Source organism: Nanorana parkeri, unplaced genomic scaffold (genome assembly GCF_000935625.1).
Source record: "Nanorana parkeri isolate BGI_ZX_2015 unplaced genomic scaffold, ASM93562v1 scaffold1266, whole genome shotgun sequence".
Lineage (NCBI taxonomy): Eukaryota > Metazoa > Chordata > Amphibia > Anura > Dicroglossidae > Nanorana > Nanorana parkeri.
Window position 1 is genome coordinate 207,608 of NW_017307534.1, and position 441 is coordinate 208,048.

General features: G+C 56.0%; 1 protein-coding gene across 1 annotated transcript in view; it reads right to left on the bottom strand.

The window, feature by feature from the left end:
- Positions 1-63: 63 nt before the first annotated feature.
- LOC108797367 (protein sidekick-2-like) overlaps positions 64-441 on the bottom strand; it is a 191,031-nt gene continuing 190,653 nt past the window's right edge. The window contains exon 11 of the mRNA XM_018568953.1: positions 64-170. Coding sequence (XP_018424455.1) covers positions 64-170 — 107 coding nt within the window. The remainder of the gene's footprint in view (positions 171-441) is intronic.

The window sequence follows — 441 nt, forward strand, 5'->3', positions numbered from 1 at the left end:
GTGCCCGGGGGGGGAGGGGGGGGGGGGGGGTGAGCGGTCCTTGGGTGTCATGGAAGGAGTGTCTTACCTTATGGCGACGCTGGGGTCATGTGACACCCCGCAGGACATTGACGCTTTTGTCCCTTTAATTACACTCTGGTTGGCTGGAGGGTTAATGATGCGCGTCCGAGCTGCAAAGACAAAAGGGACACACACACACACGTCAGTCACTTTCACTGCCCATTACACCTTGTATGCCAGCCGCTGTTCTACTGACGCGTTTCAATCCTAATACAATGACATTCGCTTTGCTAAAGCACTGTGTATCATTACCAATTCCATTTTATGCCGGCTCCTCCTGCCTGCAGCAGACTGATCGCTGGGGGGAGGGGAGACTGAGGAAATGCTTCCTCCTGCCTGCAGCAGACTGATCGCCGGGGGGGGGGGGGATTGAGGAACTGT